The sequence below is a fragment of the Marmota marmota genome, unplaced genomic scaffold (genome assembly GCF_001458135.2).
Source record: "Marmota marmota marmota unplaced genomic scaffold, marMar, whole genome shotgun sequence".
NCBI classification, from domain to species: domain Eukaryota; kingdom Metazoa; phylum Chordata; class Mammalia; order Rodentia; family Sciuridae; genus Marmota; species Marmota marmota.
The window spans coordinates 38,285,380-38,309,223 of record NW_026000005.1 but is presented as its reverse complement, the minus strand read 5'-3'; the positions used below and the strand labels follow the sequence as shown (position 1 = coordinate 38,309,223).

The following is a 23,844-nucleotide window of genomic DNA, read 5'->3' as shown; positions in this document are numbered from 1 at the left end:
GGAATGGTAGAACCCACACTGTATTATCAGTAATTTGTTAAAAAAAAAAAAAAAAGAAGAAGAAGAGTCATGGTAGATGGGAAGAAATATGGCAGCCTGCCTAAGTGATAGGTAATTATAAAGGTGAGTAATATGTATACTCCATTGTTTGATGTGATTATATAAGGTAGAGACCTTCAAGTAGCAACATTAGATTCAGATTAGAGATTCTCAGAGGGACAAAGAAAAACAAACTAAATGAGCAAGCAGTGTATGGACTTATTTACTATTTCAGTTATGAGTCATAGCCAAATATCCATAAGAACAGAGTATCTAAAGATGATCAGTTTTTTCCACCCTAAATGTTTTCAGACCTGTAATTTTGACAGGTTCTATATTACATTAAAACGATTTGGTTGTTTTACATTTTCAATCTTCTGGCTGTATCTATAAAAAAGCATTTCAATCCATTTCTGGCTCACAAATAATATTAACCTATCATCCACTTCTGTGTATTTGTCTCTATGCTGGATTCTGGGTGAAACAGGAATCAATAGGAAATGTAGCTGGAGAATGACTTTCCTAAGCAGAATTCATTCGGCCTAGGGGAAATGGAGTGAAAGTAACTGTTGAAAATGTGTTCAACTTAGCAAGTTTTTTTGTTTGCTTTAATCCTTTGCCCCCATAAGATTCATCAGTACACTGAGAAAATATGCTTTGTTAACCCACAAGCAATCTTCCAAGCTGACAGTGGAGAATGAGTATAGGAAAGGGTATTAATCAGTCAGGGGGTTACAGAAAATTGAGTTGCCCTGGCATCAGCCCAGTGCTGCTTACATTCTCATCCATTCAATCTGAAATGTTTCCATCAAGTCTGGAGTCAATATTGTGTACCAGGTAAGATAAAAGAAAGCCAGAGGATCAAATTGACCTAGGGTAGCTGCCAGAAATAAATAGGATAGAGTTAAGTGAGATAGCATAGAGAAATCTGCCTTCGAAGGAGAAGTAGGTACTACTAATACAACAACAACCCATGGGAGGGAAAGGATCATGGGGACCCTTAAATTAAGAGGCTTGTTATCCGGAAGCAGAGTGCTGATTAAAAAGACAACAAACTGGTACAGAAAAATCAGATCCAGCATGTGGAGGGCCAGTTTCTGTGCAGTTATAGATTCAATGCAGAGAAAATCAGTGGGGTGATTACAGAATCTGCAGCCACTGTGGGTTTCTTTGGCAGCCATCATGTTGGTAGGCAGGGAAGAACATGCACTGATTTAAAACAAATAAAACTTTTTAAAGCCTCAAACAAATAAAAGCATTTACAGGATTTCATTGGATACTCATAAACAAAGCTTATGCATAGCCAAGAAACTGTGAAGTCATTCCCCTCTTTCAGTTTGGCATGCGTCGTACCCTATTACATTACCTGGATTCACACCCTGAAGGGGAAGGGGATTAGAGAAGAGCCTATGAGAAAACCGTGTAACACTTCCAAGGCTAGATTAGAAAAAACTAGGATTAGCAGGGAGACTGTGGAATGATGTGTTTCTTTCTTATTAGGCAAGGAGACCAGTCTGGATGGTCCTGGGCAATAGGACAATCATCACCTACCATTATTACTGCCTTCCTTAGGTGTCAGGGCTCCCTTTCCAATATAAATGCCCTAAAAGGAGTCATTTTTTTTCTTGAAACTTTTTTAAAAAATCTACTTATACTTCTAACAGAGTCATCAATTAGCCATTTGAAACCAGAAAAAGATATAGAATTGGTGCCTAAGGGTGTGGTCTTCCAAAGGGAAACTGGCTGAGCATGTAGGAGATGGGGGCTTGGAGTTGGCCCATTCATGTCTGAGCAGGGGGACACAGGCTTAAGCTGAAGCAAGGGAATTACATTACATCCCCCCTGGGGAAGGTCTTGGGCACTAGAGAGTCTGTTGCTAGGAGTGTGTAGGTGTGCTAATGCTGCATAGAGGAGAGCAGAGGGGCAGTGGCAGAACCAGGTGACGTGAGAGCTGTCTCCAGAGCTGACACTGTGTTGCTGATCTAGCTGGCTTCTAACTACTGTGGAATATTGCTCATCTTCATGTCCAACTGGCATTGCTTGCCGTTTGAGGACACCTCAAAGCAACAGCTGGTTTCCCTCTCTCCATGCCAGTGAGACTCTGGTCTGTCTTTGGCTTCTGTGAAGGAGTTGGAACCGTGCCCCTGCTCAAGCTCGCTGGCACAAGAAACATTCTCGTCTGGAGGGTGAACCTCTGACAGCAGCTCGCCCGGCGGCTTAACCTCCCATCCTGTTGTCTTCTGCAGGTGATTAAAGCCATCGAGGAAGGCTATCGGCTACCTCCGCCAATGGACTGTCCCATTGCCCTCCACCAGCTGATGCTGGACTGCTGGCAGAAGGAGAGAAGCGACAGGCCTAAATTTGGGCAGATTGTCAACATGTTGGATAAACTCATCCGCAATCCCAACAGCTTGAAGAGGACGGGGACAGAAAGCTCCAGGTTGGCTATGCTTACCTAATAGTGATGGATGAGGCAGGGGACTGGAGCTGGCAGACCAGTGGTGACTCAGTTTAGTTCCCGACTTTTCTTCAGTGGCCACTTCATAGCTCTGTATAATCTGGCCAGCTTCTTTCTCAATCAGTGGAGTATTTAAGACAGTTCTCTCCATCATTTTGAACAGCCTCGTGCCTGTCAGGCCTCAAATAGTGGTAAGAATTAAAAAAAAAAAAAGAAATAAAGTGTTTCTTTTATGATGCTGGCCTTGAAAATTTAGGAAGAGGGATGAAATGTAGTCTTAGAAGACGTTTAGGTAAGTAGATGCTATGTTTTGAAAAAGGAAAAGAAAAAAAAAACATTGAAATAGTGAGGAATTAAGACTGGAGGATAGGTCTCTAAACTCTGCAATTTTAAGTCAACTTACCAAGTGTTTGTACCAAGAGAGCCATGAGGTCTGTTTTTTTTCTGCTTTCCCCTTTCTGAATCTTGCAGAGCAGGGTATAGGAACTGGTAATGTTGCAGAGCATGCAGATGCATGTTAAAGAAGGGGTTTGAAAACCAAAATGATTGGACCAGCTGTGAAGAAGGTGGTCATTTCATTGGGAGAAGCAGCAGGAGACACATCAGTCTACTAGGAACCTAGAGATACATAATTGCTATGATTCACTAGGAAGCATTTTCTACATAGAGTCTGGGCTTTCCTGCCAACAAATTTGGGACACATAGAAACAGTCCCAGCCTGGAGATGTCAAAGAAATCATTAGGGGAGCCTTCAATGACTAGGAGAATAGTAATGTGTGTCTTTGCCAATTTGTGACAACAACAAAAATCTATTTTGGATTAAGAAACCAACAATGATAAGACTAGTGACCCAGGCTTGTGTGAAGTGAAGTGCCTATGTGCCTCCAAATTGGAGCTTGTCTTTCAGCATGACCTGGAGTCAGAAACAGAGGGGCAGTCCTCTGAGTCCCTATGCCCAAGGCCTTGTAGTGTTTGCTGGCCCTCTGGGTCCTCCCATCTTTCCACTGAAAATTTAGCTTAAATGTCCTGGAAGAGAAGGACACATTTGTGATCACAACACGTGAAGAAGAATTTGGAGTAAATGGCAAAAAAATCACATGGTTCCCTTTGACCACAGTTGTTCTGTTTAAAACCTCTTGGCTTTTTAGCTCCCCTTGCCTGTTTTAGCCTTCCTGCTGTCTCNATCCAATGAGAAGGGCTAGTAAATGGGAAAAAAAAAAAAAAAAAAAAAATCCTCTCTTCTATAATCTTTCAAATCCCTCCCATTGGCCACTAGACTAAAACCATAGCAGCTGTGCTCTTTGCAAACAACATTGAAAAGGGCTGAATTCACATCTTACCTCTGCCATGTGTTATCAGGAAAAAAAGAAAAGAAAAGAAATCTACCATTTCTGGGCTATTTTTTGTTACTCTTTTCTCTGAGAGGGTAAAATAATTTACTGTGAGCCCTCCTTTCTAGGGGAATCCAGCCTCTTCAATTCCAAGGTAAATCTCCTCCAGCTGTTAGATCTTCAGCCACAGAGCCCAAGCATTCTGCACAAAATTAGGAAATGTCATGCCCTTCCACAAAGAACACAAAGCCTTCCAGAACAAGCTTGAGAAAGACCGATAGAGTTAATTAATATGAGTGAAGATATTTTTATCCTAAGTTCATGTTGATCTTGTCAGGCACTTAGAGCCTATATCTTACTCTGTCTGTGTACATGGCTTAAAGTTGGAAGTAAATGCAAACTATCAGTCATTATTTACCAACAAATATTGCTATACATCTAATATTCAGCTAAATAGCTAAAATTCGACATGATAGTATTTGTCACTAACTCAGAATGGGAGAAGAATTAAATTTTGACTATTCTCTCTATGAACATCTGCATAATTTTACTCAGAAAATTAGAAATAATGGACACAACAGAAAGGTCAGACAGGCAAACTATCATTTGGACACAAAATTGAGAAATTAAAACATAGTCTTTGTTAAAATATTTATGTTAAAAGAAAGCATGCATATCAAAATAACATCGAAAATGAAATATTCTAAAATGAATTTAAAATTGAACTACTTCTGCTATTAGAAAATTAATTAAGACATTATATTAATTTTGTTTTTTCAAGAAACATTTTTTTTTTGTTTAAGAATTCAGTAGTATGAGGTAATTCCAATTTAAATGTTCGTACTCAAGTATAATCTCAAATGAAAATCAGGACAAAATGTTAAAATCAAACACAGTTTGTGATTTTCAGGGAAAAGAGAAGTTCAAGAAAATATAATTTAACAAATAACAGTATTGCTATGTGGGTAATTATAGTAAAGGTGTTCTAAAATACCTCTTGAAGACCGATCCTATAGTTATTAAATAGTTTGATGATGAAGATGACTATAATTCTCTTAATAAATACTTTTCATAAATAGGTGATTTATTGTACATCAATATCAAGAGGAGCAACAGAATTCCTGCCTGTGTTGTTCTTGACAGTGATCTTGTATAAAACACCTGGCTTGAGAAATACGTAAACTAATAAATAAGTTAACAAGAAGTTCTTTGAATCTGTTGAAATCGTTATTCAGGAGCCCAGCAAAGAAGCACATTCCATAATCCAAACAGTGATCAAAGTGGCCATTCTTCCTGCCAGTCTTGGCACACGTGCTGGTCAGGCATGGGCTGATTAGAGGGGATTAACTCCCTGCTGGCCTGAGTTTGTATGAGTGCACCCGCCTGCCTGCAGACCCGGCTGGAACCATGATGGACTTGAACCCTTGCTGTTCCCGCCACTTCGCTCAAGACTGGCAGGTTGCAGGCTTGCAGTTTTCCTTGCTCATACTTCAGTAAGGTTTCCATAGTTGCTGAACCTAAGCCCATGATATTCAGAGCTGGCAGGGACTGAACAGGCTTCAACCACAAGAGCTCCCCCAAACTTTACCCCAAGCAAGGGTGTGAACTGCTATAAGAGGACCACATAAAACAAGGGCAGGAAATGGAATTAAGAATGAATAAGAGCGATGGATACATACTTTAGCAGCTTTGTGAAATAAGGGCAAAAAAATCACATGGTTCCCTTTGACCACAGTTGTTCTGTTTAAAACCTCTTGGCTTTTTAGCTCCCCTTGCCTGTTTTAGCCTTCCTGTCGTACCCATGGCGCCTGTTCGTTTATACTCTCTTGTTCTCTTTCCAGGCCTAACACTGCTCTGCTGGATCCCAGCTCCCCTGAATTCTCTGCTGTAGTATCTGTGGGCGATTGGCTCCAGGCCATTAAAATGGACCGGTATAAGGATAACTTCACAGCTGCTGGTTACACCACCCTAGAGGCTGTGGTGCACATGAACCAGGAGTAAGTACTCAGCGATGTAACACCAAAGGGTAAATCTAGATTTAATAGTATTTTCCTTTTATTATTATTTTTTTTTTCTTTGAGCTCCATAATCAATAATCATCCTACTCATTAAAAAGAAAAGAAAAGAAAACTGGAATGTCTGCCATCCTGATTGAGTGTAATTTTACACAGTCTATATACATTGTTGCATTGAATTGCTTGATTAAACATTTTAATACACCTGCCTTGTTGTGCTGTATCAACTGTGGTTGATTCAAATGTGTGTCTGCATGAAGTCAGGAAACCCAGCTTCTCAACCCCCTTAACATTTTCTCTCCCTCTCTTTATGTCCTACCTACAGCGACCTGGCAAGGATTGGCATCACGGCCATCACACACCAGAACAAGATTCTGAGCAGTGTCCAGGCCATGCGAACCCAAATGCAGCAGATGCACGGCAGGATGGTCCCTGTCTGAGCCAGTACTGAATAAACTCAAAACTCTTGAAATTAGTTTACCTCATCCATGCACTTTAATTGAAGAACTGCACTTTTTTTACTTCGTCTTCGCCCTCTGAAATTAAAGGAAAAATGTATCTGCAGCGTCGCTTGGTGTACAGATTGCTGAAACTGTGGGGCTTGCAGAAATGACAGCCGGTCACTGGAATTAGACCTGGAACAAATTGTTTCTCACCAGTACTTAAGTCCATCACCAGTCTGTAAAATACGTGTACCTATATAAATAGATCTCTGCCTCTGAGTTTTGATGCTGTACTTGCTGCCAGACTCTGCGCTGCTCTGAGATGTCCTTGACCCTCCCTCCATTTGGAATTACAACTGCAGTATTTTGTTTGTGGCATAATTGACACTCGTTTTGCTCAACTGGAATTATGACCATGCCCAGGAACATTTTTTAAAGGACTCAGTTGTAGCACTTAAAGCTTTCTTCAAACCACGGGAAAAGACCTGGGTGAAAATCTTGTGGCTCACCCATGCAGCCTCCTCAGGGCTCACATCACCTGGTAGATTCCTGTAACAATGGGGGCTGGAAAGAAAAGAAAAGTGGATATATAAAAAAAAAAATTTCAAACCCCATAATCCCTAACTGAACAATTGAGGTCTGTTTCTTTGGGCCTGAGGCTGTGCCATATAAAGTCTTACTTGGGACCCTGCAAACTTATAACTACCTTATGGATAGTGGGCTGTGACAATCTTGACTAGGAAAATTTCATACTACCCTCCTTTAAAGAAGCAATCCCAAATCTACAAGGTAAGTCAAAAGAACCAGCGACAAGTCTTTCTCCAATAAACCCCTCCCTGCCCTTGAATTTTTTCGGTAAACTTTATCTCATCTGAAACACTGTTCGGAAAATATTCTTTCTCATCTATCAGATAGGGTTGGGCTCTTTCAGGATCTCAGTCCTTTCTTGACAGTAGGAGTGGAGACCCAAACAGAAAGACGCTCCTGATGTTCTTCCACGGGGAAGTGAAGTCTGTATTACACGAGGTGAGGTCAGGTTCAGGAGGGTGAGACCCAGACCCACTGGCTGTGGGTTCTCTCAGGAGGGTTCCTTTTGTCCTTTGGTACCTCTTGTTCAAGCTGTGCCTGTTAGTGACTGTCTTATGGGTGTTGGGCAAGAACCTCAGGAGCCTTTCTCCCCAATGGCTGGATCATGGGCCCATACTGTGGAGGGTTTGTTTTGCTGGAGAAGCGTTGGGAAGTCTTTCCTTTAGCCTCCTATGCTCCTAAAACCCTTCACCAGACAGGATTAGGCAAGGAGATTTGTCTTGAGCCTTGACTTTGTCGTTATCAGAAAGTGACCACTAAAAATGCCCTGTTCATCCACAAGCCCACAACTTTTCTTTTATTCTCCAGAGTTTTCTTATTGAAACAGGTGAATTAAATGGCTTTGTTCATTCCTAGAAGTAAAAGACCTAACGTTGGACTGAGAAAATGTTAACTATTTTTTTAAACTATTTTTTTCACTTTTAAATGAAAGCTTGGCTAATTTTAATGACCTTCCCCCCCCCCCCCTTTCAGTTTTATCCCGAAAGCTATTTCGTTCCATGCAAGGAATCTTAAATTTGATGCTGTCAAACCATGACAGTTTAGTAAAAACCTTTTTTGCAACATTAGTTGTAAAAGCATTTCTGTTCAGAAAGAATGTGAAATTTGTTTCTAAAACCAGTCCAGCAATTTTTATTTTATCGCCATGCTTGCTGAAGTCTAGGAATTCTGGATGTTCATGTTAAAAGTTGACAAATGTAGGCAAATAATTCTTCTTTTTATTTGCTTTTAAAATTTTTATTTTTTCTTTCAGCAAAGCTGTGGAGTATTTTGCTTTTAATCTCTACAGTCAACAGCATTATGAAATTAGACTTTAAGGAAAAACAGAATGTTAACCTTGCATTCATTGAATAATTAGAATTTTGGCATTCTTTAAAGTCAGCAACTTAGGGCTTGAAGTATTTTTCTAAACATTAAACATACTCAAAGCAGAACTTTTCCAAAGAAAGGGAAAGTTATCTAACAAGTCATCATCTGTTCTGAGGCAGTAGTTTTGCCACTGCCCAGCAGGTACCTCCAAATGAAATAATCAGGTGGAACATGAAATCCTATGTCATTCAAAGGTCACCTTCTGAACCTTGCTTTTAACACATTCATTTGTTAGGGTCAAGGCCAATAGAAAGACAAAAATGGATTTTCCAAGTGTCAAAAATAATATCCAGTAGCAATAAAAGCCTTTCCTATCCCCATTCCCTCGCTGCAGTTTTAGAGGAGTAATGGCAGAACAATAGAACGTTCCAGTGTTTCCTGAGGCTGGAGCCAGACCCTGGCATCCGGACAGCTATGAATTCTAAAGCCAACCCAAATGTTGACACTGGGAAGTTCACCCCACTTTTCTTTATAACTCAGTTCTTCCGCCTGTGAACTAGAAAGCTAATGACACCTTAGTAATGACACCTTTCTCACAGCCTGGTATTGTCCTACGTGTACGTGAGATGTTCTCAGGGAAAACAGTGTGCTCCGCAGCTTCGGGCACCCTTGTATCCGCCCAGCCCCAGTGCTACTCCTCTGTCTTTCTCCTGTGTTCCCGGATGTTTTGCTGCCCATGCCCCAGTGGGGTGAAGTGCGTTTCTGTGGCCAGGGCCATGCGCCTGAGGCGCCTTCACCTTAAATACGTTTATGAGCCTGTAAATGTGGGAATACCTGAAAGGTGGCGGTCCTATCTAATTACACTCAAAAGGACTGGCATGCATATTTTAGCCTTGAAGTTTATGAAATTACTATTTCATAATTGAAAAGAGTGAAAAGCACAAGTGAAACCCCACTTGGATGCAAGCAGCGGATGGGCAGGATCTACTGAGGTCTGGGTAGTTGACTTGCAGGAGCAGCACCTTGTTTACTTAGTCACTGTGGATTCTCTTTTAACAACTGTGACCCCCTTGTAAGCCAATTGCTTTATCCAAGAAATTACCCATGATAGAGGAGTTGCCCTAATTCAAAGGAGACGGGCTTATGGTCTCTACTTTTCTTTTGCGATCAACTAGATAGACGCCTTCACCTTCCCACACGTGTAACTTCAGGTGTCCAACCATTTTCATAGAAACAGAAGTCCCCACAATGCCCACTTAACACTGCAAATATATTTACATAGTAGATATTTTATTCCAGGTGTTAAGTGAAGAAGGGGCTTGGCAGATGGGAAAAGAGAGAGTGTATTTATAAGACCCCTCTTTCCTTTGCAAGAATGAAATTTCTAGTAGCAAAAGAAGTTCTTCATCAAAAAGTTTGCCTCTCCCCCTAGCATGATTGCACTCTAGAGTTTAAGGTCAAGTTCACTTTCTCCTTGTCCTTCACATAAATGCATGCTTGCTGGGTGAAATTCCTGCGCATTCAGGTTTCAAAAATTACATTTGATGAGCTTACTGATTTCCTCAGAGGAAAGAATTAGAAAAATATATCCGATTCTGTTTCTTTTCTTCTTTCATTTTTCATAATTTGTCAAAATGAACAACCTTAGTACCTTCAACTCACTTCTTTTTTATTAACACATGTTAATTATACATATTAGTGAGATGCCATGTGATATTTCCAAACATGCACACAGCGTATGCACTGATCAAATCCAACTCCCCTTTTGGCACCCTTCCTTCTATCCTGAACAAGTGACTTGAAGATATTGGTGGTTACACCCTAGCCCACATTTAAAATTTTCAGTAACTATAAAAAATATTCTATATGAATAATTCATAAGGCTTTATTTCTGTCTCTCCAAATAGACTACGTTTTTTTTACATGTTTAAATATGATCATTTAACTCAAAGAAATTAAATTTAATTATTTCTTCTTATAAACACATACCTACACAAAAGAAAGAAACAATTGATGGATTTAATAAGCCAATCATCTGCAGTAGTGCAGTGCGCTCTCACTTCCCGCCCTCCACTTAAAGCCAGTGCTATGCACGGCCCCTCTAATGGATGCAGTCCAAGAAGAACTTTGATGGGAAATAAAAGACCAACAACTGCTTCTTTTGGTTTGAGTCAATCCTTTGACAAATGAGAAGATGGTGAAGAGTCTAGAGGGTTCCTTGCTTTTTTGTCAGCCTGATTTGATTCTAGACGGAGGCCTGGGCATTTGTCTGGGTTGTGGCTGATGGGTTCTTGGTGCGCCAAGGTAGGCTGTATCTCTCACCTCCATCACTGACATCAGCAGTTTCTCCAGGTGCTCTGGCCCCAATCTCCTTTTGCTGTCTGTTTCCCAGCAGAATACATGGATCCTTCACTAAATAAGATGCTCCCATTTATCAGAAGTTACCTTTTTTTTTTTTTTTTTAAGGAAAACACCTTTTTTTTTTTTTTTTTTTAAATTCCATTCATTAGTGATGACTACTAAGCGATTGTGGACTTTGAAATAAGCCATCGATCTTCATTTCAAAGAGTCTGTCCATCTGACATAGTGATTCAGGAGTGGCTGTAGACTCTGGCTTTGCATGTTCTGATCACAGCTTTCAATGTCAGAGTATATGACCTTGGTTACACAGGCCTCTCTGTGCCTCAGCTTCCTCATCCATACAATAGGTTTACATAGAGCACCCGTCAGAGTTGTTACCTAGTTGCTGACAGATATTATTTTTGTAATTGTCATTATTTTTCAGAGGAGGAAAGTAGGAATTCATTATGTCACGTCTAAACTACTTTCACTGAGCCACGCCAGCTTCTATAGACCTGTATTCTTCCACCCGATATTTGTTGACAGCCAACAGGGAATACTGTTGATGTGTTGTCTAAAGTGTTGTTCTCTTCTCTACAGGGAATGGAATCTGCTATCTTGGCCTCACAGCCCTTCCTGTTGATTACAAAGCCCTTGGAAGAAAACAGAACACGCCCTCCTCAGTTCCTTCCAAATGTGTTTCTTCTGCTTCTATTGTGCCAGTTCTGGGGCAAAGACACTGAAGAAACAGCATCGATACCTGGGAAGAATAAATGTCTGACTTTCCCATCTCCCTTCCCAGTGGAAAAGCAGCAGCATCGAGGTTCAGCATCTGTTCTCCAGTCGCATTGAGGAATGTACTGCCTCACGGCACCAGCTCTGCAGAGCCCTTGCTCCCAAACTCCTGGTTTAATTTATATGTATTTCCATATTTCATTCCTGTACGTCACGGCTGCATTGGTGTGGCAGCAAGTGACCAAAGGCTACAGGTTTTATTATGGACACCGGTCAGGTGCCACCATACAGAACAAAGCCAGTTCCCATGAGCTGCCTATGATATGCATTGCTGAAGTGACATTTTACCCAGGGTGTGCCATTGCAGTGATATAAATATATTTTTTTTCCTAGACTAAATATGAGCTGACTATCTCTTTTGATGTGTGTACATAGGTGTGAGTGTGTGTGTGTGCGCGTGCGAATGGGCGTGTGTGCGTGTATAACCTCATGCTTAGAACTGCCTGTGAATGTTGTGGAATGCTACACCTGGAAAGTTCTGGTTTCTCACCAGCTCCAAGATAAAGAACCATATGATGTATTGGGCCTGGAGACGGTGCCCGTTCCCTTGGGAAGACAACCTGGAAATGTTAAATGTCATGTATCTATATATGTATTTCGTAGCTGCCACACTAACCTTAAGAAGTAATTCCACAGCTCTGGATGGAGGCAATTTCACCTTATAATGGTGGAGTAATTTTAGAATATAAATACATTCAGGTGACAGCCCATCCATGAAATCACAGATTCTGATTGAACTCATCAGACTCACCAGTTCTCAGTGGAGAGAGAAGGGGAAGGAATCCGTCTAGAAGCCCCACGTGTAGTATAAGTAGCCTTTGTTTCCCTGCATAAATGGACTTGTTGAATGCGAACAAATATATGCAATTCATATACTTTTGGAGATGAACGTAGATATGTGTGTCAGCTTTGAGATGATGTGTCCGGATTAATACTTTGTCTCCCGATATCACAGAAAAATACATGCCAGTGATTCTTGAGGTTAATGTAGTTGGGATGAAATGGTCTCAAACAATTTCAGGTTCCCAAATTACATGGAAAATTCTCGAGTAATTCATATGCAGCTAACTCCTCTTGCCTCAAAAGGGTGTCAGTCTTCTAGAATCCGAGCTCCAGTATGTGAGGATTCAGTTCTGATATGATACGTGTACCAAACTCCAGCCAACATACTGCCATTTTAGATAATCCGAGTGGCTGCCTTGCTTATTCTAAGCCGTGGTTGCAGAAACTGTGGCCATTTATATAAGCTATAACATCAAATCAGGGGAAAATGATTCTGAACCATATATTGTTGAACAAGTAGAGGAAAATCATCAATAAATATTTATTGCATTCTGACAGGGTGTGTGGCATTGTATTCTCATAACTATGCCAGAGTGACAAAGTTAATTCACCCCCTTTTGGGGACCTTAATATATTTTTAAAGGGATGTGCCTATGCATTGATGCCTGAAAAATATGTATAAAGAAATGAGGATGAATCTCTGAGCAGGTCATCTTTCCCAGAGGTAAGGGTAGGGGCCCAACTTCTGGGCTGCGTCTGGCCCACGAGCAAGCACTGGTCTAGTGAGCTTAGATGCTACATCATTCTCAGATCTTCTATTAAGCAGAGTGAAGCTTTCCGCTGCACCAAATCAAATAGCTTCACCGTGTGTCTGCAGGCTCCAAATTATTTTTAGCGATCTTATAAGTGAAATGTTCTGGTGTGTTTTAAAAAGTTACCTAAAAGAAGGGTGGTTCTCACTACACTGCTGGTGTGTGTGTGTTTTGAGACCTCGTATTCAATCTGTGAAGGATATGTGTATTAATCCATACACTCGTATAGCCTCAATATTTGTCTGAAAACACTTAAATTCTGACCAGTAAAGGAAAGTTCTAGAAGCAATATTTTCACTTAACATTGTCCAAACAACATCAAGCATTGATACACACTGAAGAGTGCATTTATTTTTTTGTATCACTCCAAGTATGTTGGAATATGCAAGGACTGTGGTTAAAATTAGAATGTATAAGGCATATTATAATTTAGTTCATACTGAAAAAGAAATTAACAGATCATTGATTGGTTCATTCATGCTCCAAAATTTGAGCAATCTTTTGAGTTAGTCATAGATTTTTCTATTTTGTTTTAATTTGTCAAGGTATTTTTCTTCCCTTCATGAACTTTAGGTACACATAACTTATGTCATTTATTTATGGTCTTTTATACCTAGTTTGTAAAATTGTAAAATAGCAAACTAAATGCAAAGAGTTTGCATTTGAAAAATAATAAAGTAGTTGCCGTATACAAACCTGGGATCTGGTTGTGTCTTTTTGATTATTTTTACCATGTGTAGGGTACTTCTAAATTAATTAATTAATGGTTGTCATTTGATTAAAATAGAAAATCTTAATTTTCAATTGAGCATGCTTATTTAAAGGATAAAAAAAACATTTTAACTTTTTCAGTGGTTATTGTATTAGTTTATGGAATACAGTGTGATAATTCAATACATATACCTGAGTATAAAAAAAAAAAAAACATTAATTCTAATCTTTGTCCTGGAAAACAATGCAATAGAAATACTGACTTTGAGATACAATATTCTCATTCTATATTCCATTGTAATTAAGACTAAAAATTTTGGTTGGTTTAGGTTCTGCCCATTTATTATTTATGTGATCTAGGGCAAGTCTCTTGCCTCCCCTCTGCCTATTTCCTTGTTTGCATCCAAAAATAATAAATAACTTTGTTTTCCTATATCATTATTACTGACCTGAAAGGCCAGCTACCAGTTTTTTTCCAGGGTCTTTTTACGTAGGATCCAAGGATCCTTGCAGGTACATTAGAGTTCCAAGATAACCCCTAAAACTGCAAATGTTAAAATTATATCTGAATATGCAGTTTGATGGGGAGATTTCATAAATTTTATCAAATTCTAAGTTGATATGGGATAAAAATATATTAAAAACTGCAGTCTTAAGGATGAATGCTCTTACCATGATGCTATTTCATATGGTTAATGATTAATTAGCAGTCACTGTCAATAAAAAAAAAAAAAATTAGGCTCAAGACATCTCAGTACATTATATTAACCAAAGCCCTAAGAGCAGCTGGCTTAAGCAAGCATAGGCAGGCCAGTTATCCTTACCAGCAACATTTTTAAACATGGGTAATGAAATGAAAAGAATTTCAGAGTCTGGGTCATGTTTGGTTATTTTCTGTTTATTTCTTAAGTTTCCCTCTAGAATCAGCTAGAGTAATAGCTGTGTGGTAGTTTTCAGCATAAGTAGGTTTTGAAAGGGAATAGATTTGGAATTTTCTCCCTTGCTTGTTGAGCAAGACAAAACATCATTCCATATACATTTTTCTAGAAAGAGCTGATAGGATTGTATCAAAATTGCTACCTACAATCTTGACAGTAATTTTGAGATTGATTTTAGTGTAGTGTAATATGGGATTTTGTATTTGGGGAAATGAATGCCAACTTTTCTCTATAATAAATGACCAATAGTCTCAGTGGCTTAACTCATCAAAAACATATTTCTAGCTTACATCCCAACTTGATTAAGATCCAACTTGATTAAGAATCTAAGGATCTTCCTGGTCACTCTTTTCCAAGCAGTGACTGATAGATCCAGGTTCCTTTATCTCATGTGATACTGCCATATACAATATGTGTCCAAAGGTCATCACATAAGGGAAGACAGATGTGTTCACTTTTGTTGGAAGCTTTATGGCTGGACTTGGAAAGGGGATTTTGTTTCTGCCTCTTTTATCTCATTGCCCAGAACCCAATCACATGGTTCCAAACACAGGTGCTAGGATGCTGGGAAAAGCATAGGAAGAGAAACTGAAACTCAAGGAGCAAGTTGGTCTCCTGCACAAGTATGAAGGGGGACAGTGCACCTGGAGGAGGTCAGAGAGAGCTTCCCCTACAAGTGAGCACATCTCTGAGCTTTGAGTTTGACTTTGGTCCTCAAACGTGGGCAGGGGTCATTTCCCAGAGGTGCCAAAGCAGGAGCTGTGCTGAGAAGTGCTGTACCCTTTGTGTCTTCACCCTTGGATATCCAGATGCTTTGGGAATTGACCGGATTTTCCTTTCTACGTGTGCAGATCTCCACGTCTTCTCTAGGCACAGCATTCCACTGATTCCTAGAAGTGCCTGGCTTTTAGGATTTCAATTGCCCTGGTCACTTAGGAAGGAAAGGAGTAGGAGCTCAGAGTAAATCATCCTTGGCCAGAGATTGGAAGAGTTATTTCTCCTCTAAAAAATAAAGGTACAATTGGAAAATGCAAAACCACACCACCTTAGCCCTTAGACCTCTATCAGATGGGCAAGACTTAAAGATTTGTTCTGAGACATCAAAAAAACTGGAGCTGGAACCCACAGTTATTTTTTCTAGCATTTATGAATGACCTCATCCAAGGATGGTGCTAAGCTTTGTTTATTTCAATTCTCAAAAGAGCCCAGAAGCACAGAAAAGAACTTCTCTTGCCCTCATTTCATAGAGGAGAACTCTACAGAATAAAGAAAGGGTGGATGACTAGTATAAGGTCACCTAGGGTTGGAAGTTTGGATTTACACACCAGCAGCCAGACTCCTACAACTTGCCCCTGGATTCTCAGCCACCCTGACACTATATGGCTTGTCCATGTAGCTGTATTCCATCTGATTCAACTGTTTGTCTGGGGCTTGTGTTCCAGCTTGACCATCCTAATTAGCATGATCTGTGCCATTGCTTTCTCCTTGGGCCCCTGCTGGCCTCTGCTGTTGCTAGATGGCTTGTTTTTGCCTAGTTGTTGGTTTGTTTTTGCTTTTTTTTTTTTTTTTCCCTCTACACCCAGGGCCTCATACATACTAAGTAAACACTCTACTTCTGAGCCACAGCCCAGCCCATTTGAAAATTTTATCTTGAGACAAAATCTTGCTAAGCTGCTTAGGCTGGCCTCGAACTTGTACTCTTACTACCTGAGCCTCTCCCAAGTTGCTGGGATCATAAAAGAACACCTTCACGCCCAGCCAGGTGGACTATTTTTGACTGATTTGCCATGCTGTTTATTTTTGGGAAGCTCTAATGGAACAAATTATGACTTAGGTATAATGTTCATCTAACACATTGTTTTGTAAGAATCTCTGCCTTCTGCTGTTCACTAAAAGCAGAGTGTGATCTATTGCAGCTAAGATATTTCCATCTGATAATCAGGCAAGAGGTAGTGATTTTCTTTAATTATCATTCTCACGTTCTAAGCATAAAGCCATGGACGGCACTTCTTAGAGGCCATTCCTCACTTTGATGATGGCCTGTGACAAAGAAGCTAGTCATTATCCAAACAGAAACAAAAGTCAGGTCCCAAGACAAGAGAAAAATCAACTGAGGTACAGGCTGAGCATGATATAATGAAGGGCTCAGTGACTTTCAAATCGTGTGACTTGGATAAGTCACTTAACCTCCCTGAAACTCAGCTTACTCATCTTTAAAATAGAAATAAATTGCCAGCCTCTTGGGAGAAATCAGTGCAATCAATTCTATGGGAATCGGCTGAAGTAAGAAGAGTGCAAACAGATGTCTACATAGTCCAGTCATGTGAGCGAGTGATGCCTTCCAACAGAGCCAACAGAGAACAGGTATTTGGTCATAACGTTAGGTTGACAAGACATTGATGAGCAGGTTGTGGTGGAGAGAATTCTACTGCCAGGTAAGACCAGATAATAGTGGTGTATTTCACAACCTGCTTTGAAGCTCCAGAGAACACCTTGGTATATGAAAGTTTCTGAAAAGTCCCATAGTAAAGAAACCCATTTTGCCAATTTAACTTAGCATTTTGTGACTATATTAGAAAATGAAATCCTTCTTTCTAACAGAAGAGTCAGATAAAACTCCTCTGAGGCACGTTTTGGAAATCTATTCTTCAGAGAGTTTCAAATGAAAAAAAAAAAAAAAAAAAAACCTAATTGAAAGAGACAAACAAATGCATCCCACATTGCACAGATGTTTAGGTCAACACCAGAGCTCAAGTATGCTGAATCCCCATCCACTGTGCCTTCCACCGCCACGCCCCAACATGTGTTCCAAGTTCTTACTAAGTTTGCAGCTGAATAGAGATTGGCCTTTTTGCCTTGTGGTCCAGTGGCTGTTCTATTTTTTAAAAGAACACGTGAGATGCAGAGCAAGGGTTGGAGAGATTGTGCTACCAGTTGCAAAACGTGACCATCAAATTCTGATTTCAAAGCCAGCTTAGGAGGTTGTACATCAGAGACTGCACAATGTGTGCCAAAGTCATGACCTGAGCTAAGATGTCTGAGTTCTTCCAGTCACAGTCAAGAACCAAATGGATTCTGACAGTGAAAAAATGCACCACACACTTAAATCAACAACCTAATTAAGACCTGTAGCTGTATCGCGGGGTTTGGCCTCAGTTATTTTACCCTTTCCCTTTGGAGGAAGTTCCCTGAGCCATTGACTGCTCCCAGTTGAGGGGGTTATATGCCACTGACATATCTTATTTCTGGCAATCACCCTAGACATAATTCTTTGTTTACAGCACTGCAGTAGAAAACTTGATGAATACTTCCAAGAAAATAGAATTAGGACCCAAGAACCCAGTTAAAATCAGCTTAGTAGAACACAGACATTGCTTTGTGTAGGGCTGGAAAAGATAGCCATGAGAGAAAGTGGCTTTATCATACACTCAGAGAAACTATATATTATACCCATAATATGTAAAAGGCAATTATGGCCTGCTAATCTGCAGTGTATCACTACCTAGCAATCAGAGTGACGTACTCTAATGAGACCCATGTTGTTTGTAATCAGACTGGCATTGCTTATTCATATCTCTATTCCATAAGATGCACTTTTAAATGGCTCAGATTGCACCAGATGCTATAAGAAATAGCGTTCTATTCTATTCCATTACCAGCATTTTTCCCTCTTCCAATTAGCATAATTTAAAATCAGCCAGAGGCAAATGTGAGGGGCTGAAAAGTTGCAAAGAAGTTCAAGAAATACTTAATAGAAAAAGGCAAGAAGACACTCATGTGCAACCATTTTTATATGGGCAGGTGAACATTGCAATTAACTGAGTTCTTCTTCTTTAAATGGCTCAGAATTTATTTCTGTGACTTATTGAAATATTAGAGTCTCTCAGGGGGCTAATTGCCCTGTAGGTTCTTCTTGCTTTTGCATTATCATGTGAATGACATAATAGAATCACTACCTCATTTACCATTCAGTTAAGGTTTAATTGAGTTCACCTTTTTTTTTTCTCCCCTCAAAATGGTGAGGAACTTATAGAATCAAAACAAATTCTCATTTGTGAAATGAGAAGATATTCACAAATTGCCTCTTTATAAGTCAGGTCCTGGCTGCTTACAAAATATCTGACGTTAAAGCCTGAACTAACATAAAGAACATGGTTTTCCTGATGCAAACTGCCATGATGCTAGAAACAGGACTTGCTTTTAAAATAAGAATTGGCATCTAAAATTGAGAGGCTAATTTTCCAATGATTTGCATTCCCAGGATCCATCCCTAACTCTAAACGTACTCTAATAGGCCAGAACCCCAGAAAACATTGACCCAGTCACATATTCCGAGGTGGTCCAGAGTGACATGTGAATCTTGTTTTCCATGGCATGGGAAACAATCTGTCTTGTACCCTATCCTACCCTCGTATGAACACAAGGCACCATTCCCTCTGGCTGCCATTTGGTGATTGTGAGAAAAGCCAACCTTGGGATGGAGAAAGGATGAAGAGAATCTCAAAGAAACAGCTGGACGCCGTGGTGTACTGGAGCTGGCGTGGACAGCCTCCTCAGAGCTAATGGAGAAATATTCAGGAATCTGATGAGCCTGTTCATGTAATCTTGGTAACTTAAAATTGGTCCTTGAGGGGAAAGTTACATCATGAAAATTTACAAAACCTATACATCAGATCTGCTTCTTCTTTTTTTTTTTCCTCTTCCTCTTCATTTTTTTTTCCTCCTTCTCCTCCTCTCTGTCCCTACAAAGCTGGTTGTTAAACATTTATGAACTTTAAGCAGCTCGTATCTCTGGCTAAGCCCTGCCCGGAGCATGGCCTTCTCCTTTCCTTTCCATATTAGAAACTATTGTGTAAGTCAGTTGACCCAGATTTGCTGTTTCTGTCAACCAGAAGCATATCTACCAGGGCCTCCAAGGTTCTCCATAGTAACAAGAGCTACCATCACGCAGCTTTATGAAGTACCAAGAACCGGTGGCTACTAATTCATTTTAGCTCAAGCACACCATTTATCTCCACAAAGAAGGTACTTTTATAATCTATAATCCATAAAGAAACCAAGCCTCAGAATGCAAAGCCTCTTATCCATGCTTCAAAGAGAACTACTTATGGTTTTCCAAATGTACAAAGCTTTTTCAGGGCTTAGGGCCTTACCTACGATGTTTCCTGTTCTTATAGACCATGTCCATATGATTAGGTGCAGCTCACCCATAAGGATCCTGAGTCAGAGCCTCATGGAGGTTTTTGTCATTCTCTGGGCTGGGTGACCACTCTTCTCCCTATGTGTTTACCTTGTTTAAAGTGATTTTTAATTAGATAAAATAATGTAGAGTACTTATTCATTTTCTTAGTGCTTTTCCCTGATAGGTGATTCTAGTAGAATCTATAGAGTCTAAGATTGACAAAAGCAGGAATCTTATCTTTTTCTTGTCTATATCTTCATGCCTAAGGCTGTGGTTGTCACAGGGTAGCTACTCAATGGGTGCTGGCTAATTGACTTGAATGAATGAATGAACCCTTGCGATTTGTCTTTATTTCATTGAAATTCAAGGAAAGAAGAAAAAAATAGGCTGGTGTTACTCAATAGCATATATTCTTACATTATATGCGTGAATCTTCATAAAGTTATCAAAACTCTTCCTTCATTTTCCCCTCATCTTCAAATCACCATCTTCATCTTCACATATGGTCTTCCCAGGTCTCGGGCCCATGGAAGAATACATTCAGAGATATTGGAAAGATCAGTGGCTTTTGTGTCATGAATTTTAGGTCTATAATTTACTGGCTATGTCATCTTAGATAAATTCTTTTTTTTTCTCCCATAAAGAGGGAAGATAATTTCCAACATGTAAGGTTGCCAGGTGAAAGTTAGTAGTTGGTAAATCCAGCTGCATGGTAATGGGCATTTAATAAATGGTAATTCTTGATCTGCATGCTCCATAATCTTAGTCACATTGTGATTTTTCCCCCCTGAGGTCTATAATCTTAGATTTAGTATCTGATCTTCAATTTACTTAGTTTGATATTATTATTGCACCCTATTAATCTTAATAATAATACATAATAATAATTACAAATTATTATTAGGGCAACTGGAAGTAAAGTGTTTTAAGCTGAATCTCTATCATCTATGGGTCTGAAAGACGTTTCTGATATTTAGAGTTAGGTCATGACTTTTCTTTTTTTTTTTTTTACATAGATCCAATGTATATGTACGTTCTCATGTAGGAATTGCTTGTATGCATCTGGTATGTATATGCCAGTAAGTGAATTTATGTACATACGTGAGAAACTGTCCTTTTATCCACAGGCGATCAGGATGTGAGACCTGGATGTTACCAGAATGTGTAACAAAAGCAATCATACTTTGTCATGTTCTTGTATTTCATTCTTAAAGAAACTCTTGAGGGAGATGGGCTGTTCCTAGTAGTTTAGATGGAGTTACTTGTGTACTATAGGAGGTTTTAAGATTGAACAAGGCAGATTTTGGGAAATATCTCTGAGTCTTGTAAATGTCATGTTTGAGCCATTGGAATAGTCTATATCTGATGGTTGATAATTTTTTGCTCTGAATGGAAGGCTAGCCACTTTGAATCACTCTAGAAGGAAGAGGTTGCAGGACTGGACGTGCTCTGGCCCTTGGATTGCTGGAGAGGACATTTTTTCTTTCATGAGGCCCTGGAATCAGGCGTGAGAGCATCTGGAATATTTCCAATGGTGAGAGTCAGTGGCTGTTGCTCAGAGGAGCAGTCTAGAAGACAGGCAGCTTGACCTAGTAAGGAGAACTGGTTTGTATACAATGGTGGCAATTGCAAGCTACTTCTGAATCTCTAAAGCTCTGTTAAGTCTGGGGTAAGCCACGTCCTCCCTAATCCTGTCCCCATTGTGATTTGGAAAATTGTGTAAATGCACAGAAAGAACAAGGAGGAGTCAGTGGGGGGCTGTCATGAAAAATAGCTGAGCACTGTGGGTAGTGCAAGGGATCAGAGAGAAGGATTGACAGATTGTTCAGGACTATGTGAGACAGGAGACTGAGAAACTCTTGGAAGACCATCTGCCACTAGTAGCTTGAAGAAAGTTGGAACCATGAAAAGAGAATGCAACATTTTATAGCTACTCGCTGGTGAGATCGGTGATTTATAGGTTGTACATGTATTTCTTATCCTATTTAATTCTCAATGATCAGGTTGCAAGTATTATCCCTTCTATTTTACCACTATGGAAAATGAGAATTAAATAGATTAAGTGCTTTCCCAAGTCTTAACTGCTTGTAAAATGACTGTACTGAGATTTGTGTTATATTCGTCTGCAACCAAAGTTAATGCACTTTCTAGAATTCCATGAAGCCTCTTAAAGGAGTGAAGATACAACTGGAAACAAATGTGGTATCCTGGTTAATTTCCTGTGGCATTTAAACAAAGGGTGGCAGTGAAGTGTTGCTATCCTTATGTTTTAGTGGTTCTTTTAGTATAAGTTGTCTATCATTATCATTGTCTGTCCAGATGTCTTGACAGAAGAAAGAGTTGGATATAGGTGAAATTTGTGTTTTCATGAGAACCAGTAACATTTCACATCTTAAGTAACACTTTTAATTCTCAGGTCGATATCCTGAAATTGATTTTTCCCCTAGTGATAGAAAACCTACTTAGAGTAGCACTCTCTGCTTGATGTCATTGAGAAGAATATTGCGCAGTTTAGAGGATGCTGGGTCTGGCCTGAACTCTGCCACAGAGCTTTGTGAGCATGGGTACATCTCACATGACTCCTTATTTTAAAATCAGGACTTTGTAATCTCTAATGTGTTTCAGCTCTATGATTCAATGTGTGTCTTAAACTCTGTGGTTGCTGGGTATGAGTTTGTGAATGCAAGAACGCTTAGGCCAAGGTGCAGAAAGACAGCACCTTCACTTGGCAGATACACACAAGCACTTCTCTGGCAGTTGTTACAATATTCAAATGCTCCCATGCTACTTAGTAAGTGGTGGCTCATCTGAAGCATCTGCCTTACTCCAGCTCTCCTAATGACACCCCCATGCAGCCGAGTCATGGTTCTTCATAGAAGTTTTTTTTTTTTTTTTTTTAAGGTTTAAAACAATTTCTCCCTTATAAACTAACCATCATCCCAATCAGCGACTCGGGGGAGAGTGCACGTGGAGGAGAAAGCAGTGGCTATTGTGCTAGCACTGGAGGGTGATGAGGTGGACATGAAAACTTAACATCATGCTGGACACCCACGATCTCTTTCTGTATCATCCTGTGTCCATTCTTTCTCCTTTTCCCTTTGTCCCCCCACCCCACTTCTTCTTCTTCTAGAAAAAGGAAAAAGAAGGTTTATTGCTTTGCTAGCAAAGGGGAAACACAGGAGACTCCTCTCCCAGAGCCTGTGATTTTGCCCATCAGCCGGAACAGGAGGCTTTTAAAGAGGTGATTTAAAGGCCACCTTCCACATGTTTTGGTTGGACTTGTAATTCACTTGTTAATTTGCGAGATAGTCATTTCTGAGCTGGTACCATTCCCAAAGTCTGGATTACTTAGCACCTATGGTGGGTGTGTGCTCAAGGACAGACAAATCTGCTAAAATGGGGAAGAAAGGTAATCCTGTTTCCCCTGAGATTAGGGACAAGGAGAGATCAGGGAGGAGCGGGGAGAAAGGAAGAGAATCAAATATGTCCACTTTAAAAATAAGTTACGGTGGCAGAGCAGCGAGGGTTATATTTAAAATGGAACACTGTTACATTTTCCCACTGTCAATTTCTACATTTCATTTCTATGGAAAAATGGGCAATGACATGTCCAAACTGCTTTCTGCTGAAAGGAAGTGAAGTTGGGGGAAGTAACCCAAAGTCCTTGTTCTCCACCAAGTAGGATGTGGATAGTTAAGGCATTCAGCTTCAGAGCAGTCCAGAGGTCCATAGTTGCTGGTGGCAGGTGACAGGACAAGGCATACAAAGGGCAGGGCTTATGCTAAGACAGCAATAAACAAGACAGCAAAGTGCTAATTGAAAACAATTAGCATAAAAACAATTGATATTTTAGCCAGTCTCTGAAAACCATGGGGATGGTAACTCATGATCTTATCAGTGAAAAACAGATCGAGTTTCTCAATGAAGGAGGTTAGGAAGATTTGTAGGTCTATGAGATCAGACTCAAATTAACTCAGGACAAATTTGCGACTCTAGAGTCCTTTGTGATCATTATTATTAGGCACTGTCACACAAGAATCCTTCCTTTATAGCCTCTAGCTTTACTTACTTTTTGTAGGGCTGACACATGTGTGCATCTAA

At 39.9% G+C, this 23,844-nt stretch overlaps 1 protein-coding gene across 1 annotated transcript in view; it reads left to right on the top strand.

Moving 5' to 3' along the window:
• Epha4 (EPH receptor A4) overlaps positions 1-13,607 on the top strand; it is a 136,767-nt gene extending 123,160 nt beyond the window's left edge. Inside the window, exons 14-17 of the mRNA XM_015481449.2 lie at positions 2,241-2,479; positions 5,670-5,825; positions 6,169-7,075; positions 11,123-13,607. Of these exons, the coding sequence (XP_015336935.2) occupies positions 2,241-2,479; positions 5,670-5,825; positions 6,169-6,283 (510 nt within the window). The 3' untranslated portion in view covers positions 6,284-7,075; positions 11,123-13,607. The remainder of the gene's footprint in view (positions 1-2,240; positions 2,480-5,669; positions 5,826-6,168; positions 7,076-11,122) is intronic.
• The last annotated feature ends 10,237 nt before the right edge of the window (positions 13,608-23,844 follow it).